Source organism: Penaeus japonicus, unplaced genomic scaffold (assembly GCF_977035675.1).
Source record: "Penaeus japonicus unplaced genomic scaffold, GWHDUDI00000001_assembly GWHDUDI00000015, whole genome shotgun sequence".
Classification (NCBI taxonomy): Eukaryota; Metazoa; Arthropoda; class Malacostraca; order Decapoda; family Penaeidae; genus Penaeus; species Penaeus japonicus.
In genome coordinates this window covers 36,651,981-36,655,169 of record NW_028234417.1, presented here as the reverse complement: position 1 = coordinate 36,655,169, position 3,189 = coordinate 36,651,981, and the positions used below count along the sequence as shown (strand labels likewise).

Here is a 3,189-nt window from a genome sequence, read left to right as displayed (position 1 = left end):
TATACTTTTTCTTAACCAATACTGAGCAATTGAGCATACTACGTTTGGAAAGTTATATCTAATATTGGATTATATTAGGTCATCATTGTCCTAGAACTTGTGATTAACAAACCCTTTTTAGGAAAAACATGGATTCTCTGCTGATTTTGAAGTTTTGTTTTACCTTTTGGCGGACTTTTCGAAGGAGAGTGAAGTTAAATGAATGGTAAAAGTTGTCAGGAACGTAAAGTTAAACTACATAATTATATGAAATATGTATACATTAAATCTATATATATGATATATTAAAGATGTACATATATGTACAGTAAATACAGAGACAAAATAAGGAAGATCTAGTCATAAACACACGATCCCTCTCATCCTGTTTGTTTTGATCGAGCGTAGAGTGAATTACCAACGGCGCGTTCCTGAAATGGTTGTCAATTCTTTTAACTAGGGATAAGTACAACGACTGATTTATACCAAAATTGAACTATCTTTTGTTAGTGCTACATATGATTGTGGTTTATCTTATGAATTTGTCGTTTGGACAGTGCCATTCATCTGAAACAGGTTAACTTTGGAAGGATGGTAAACCTGAAGCAGTGACACAAACGTGCCAGCTTTTGCGTCCTAGAATACCGCCTTCGTGACATGAACACGACATGGACACATGAATATGGCATGGCCACGACACGAAGAAAACGTCCAAGAGTACGGCTGGTGATCTTAAAGGCCGATTCACACACATCAGCGCCGCATCAGGTCAGTGTCCTGAAAATGTCAATTCACATATCTGTAGTGACTCAGTCCAGTATGAAAACAGATTTTCAGGATGTAGCTTACAGGCAATGGTTGCCATAATTTTGGTTGAAGAGGAAAAGTTTCGGCATAAGGAGAAGAGAAGGAAGTGGGCACATGAGTCGTAAGAAAAAGGAGAAAATAAGTTATCTGGTGGGTAAATTTGGATAAAGACGTAAACAACCCTCTAGGCACGACACGATATTTTTTCTGGTAGTTATCGTTCTGTTTTGTACAGTTTCGCTACTCATTTCCATCGGAAACCTTTCGTTGCTTAGTTACCCCCCCCCCCCCCCGTTCCCTCCCCACACGCGCGCCACCGTCGATACGGAACTAACGATTTCTGGCGCGAAATTTAAAGTTTTTTTGCGTAATCAAAACCCAACCCATAAACTTAACCTAACCTAACCTAGTTTTTAGGTTTGCCCTAGCCAAGGGGGGGCTTCACCCGCCCCCTGGCCCCCCCCCCCCAATTTTAAGGCCACTGCGTGGCCGGTAACTTTTCAAAACGAACGTCCACCACCGACCACGGAACTGACCGATTTTTGGTCTGCCCTAACCAAGGGGGGGCTATTCGCCCCTCCTGGGACATACTAACCCTTATTAACATCCACTTGCGTGGCAGGTTCATACTTTCAATGACCGATTGTTAGCCTACCCTAGCCAAGGGCACTTTCGTAGGCATCTGACCTTTTATCTTCGGAATGTTTACCACGCTTTCTTTAACCTTAAATTGGAGGCGGGTGTGAGGGGCCGGGTTGTAATTACTTTTTTGCACTCCATTTCCATTGGCAGAGCACCGTGGTCACGTAATAATTTCAGTGATGCAGCGTTATCTTTATAAAAAAAAAACTTGATGAATTCCCACGGAGTGCACCTACATCTTGCACACAATGTAGCCATCTCGAAACTGATTTTGAAATTGAAGCAAGGACCCAGACTCTATTTTCAATTGTCTGTGATTGGTCGATCATTTTGTCGGTTAGACCTATTGTTGAGGTTGGCGCATGCGCAGAGCCGATATTTTTCAGATGTTTGTTAAGACAGTGGAATCATCTCTCCCGTCTTTATCCAATAATACCATCTGGTGATGGTACAAAATTTTTACAATACTTGAGAATGTCTGAAAATTATTTCAACATATTGCATGTAAAGAATATTACAGATTTGATAACGCATAGTGTATGTAAAACGGTGTATTTATTATATAAAGATATATATTACAGTATATATCATATGAGATAAAATATGTGTAGGACTATATATGCACATATATGAGTGTATATTATATATATATATATATATATATATATATATATATATATATATATATATATATATATATATATGTATATAAATATATATATATATAATATATAGAGAGATGTTGGAGAGAGAGAGAGAGAGAGAGAGAGAGAGAGAGAGAAAAGAGAGATAAAATAAACACACACACACACAACACACACCACACACACATCACACACACACACACACCACACACACCACATATATATATATATAATATATATATATATATATATATATACTTAATATAGTATATATGCATCTCTCTCTCTCTCTCTCTCTCTCTCTCTCTCTCTCTCTCTCTCTCTCTCTCTCTCTCTCTCTCTCTCTATATATATATATATATATATATATATATATATATGGATAGATATGCATGTACACACACACACACACAGTGTGTGTGTGTTTGTGTATGTGTATATGTATATATATTTATATATATATATATGTATGGATATATATATAGATATAAATATATGTATATATACATATATATATGTATATTATATATATATACTTATATGTATGTATATGTATATATATATACATATATACATACATATGTATATATGTATATATATATATATATATATATATATATATATATATATATATATATATATATATATATATGCATATATATATATGCATATATATGTACATATTTGTACCCCCCCCCCCTCAAGTTCTCATATACGGCCATCTCAGAAAACCTCACGTTCTAGAGAGAGAGAGAGAGAGGGAGAGGGAGAGGGAGAGGGTGAGGGAAAGGGAGAGGGTGAGGGAAAGGGAGAGGGAGAGGGAGAGAGAAACAGGAAGAGAGTGAGAGTGAGAGAGAGAGAGAGACGGAGAAACAGAGAGCCAGAGAGCCAGAGAGCGAGAGGGCAAGAGCAATAGTGAGAGGGACTGATTAAAATAAATAATATAATCTACCCAGTTATACACTCCAAAGAAAACGAATTCGCTCAGTTGAATTCATAGAAAACGCGCTAGTTTCATTGTCAATTTGAAGAGAGAGAGAAAGAAAGAAAAAGAGTATGAGAGAGAGAGTGAGAGTGAAAGTGAGAGAGTGAGTAAGAGTGAGAGAAATAGAAAGAG

The 3,189-nt window shown here is 36.8% G+C and overlaps 1 protein-coding gene across 1 annotated transcript in view; it reads left to right on the top strand.

Annotated features, from left to right (window-relative positions):
• The window catches only part of LOC122268063 (calpain C), a 23,986-nt gene extending 23,075 nt beyond the window's left edge, over positions 1-911 (top strand). The window contains exon 7 of the mRNA XM_086544273.1: positions 684-911. Within this exon, the coding sequence (XP_086400399.1) occupies positions 684-911 (228 nt within the window). The remainder of the gene's footprint in view (positions 1-683) is intronic.
• Positions 912-3,189: the final 2,278 nt, after the last annotated feature.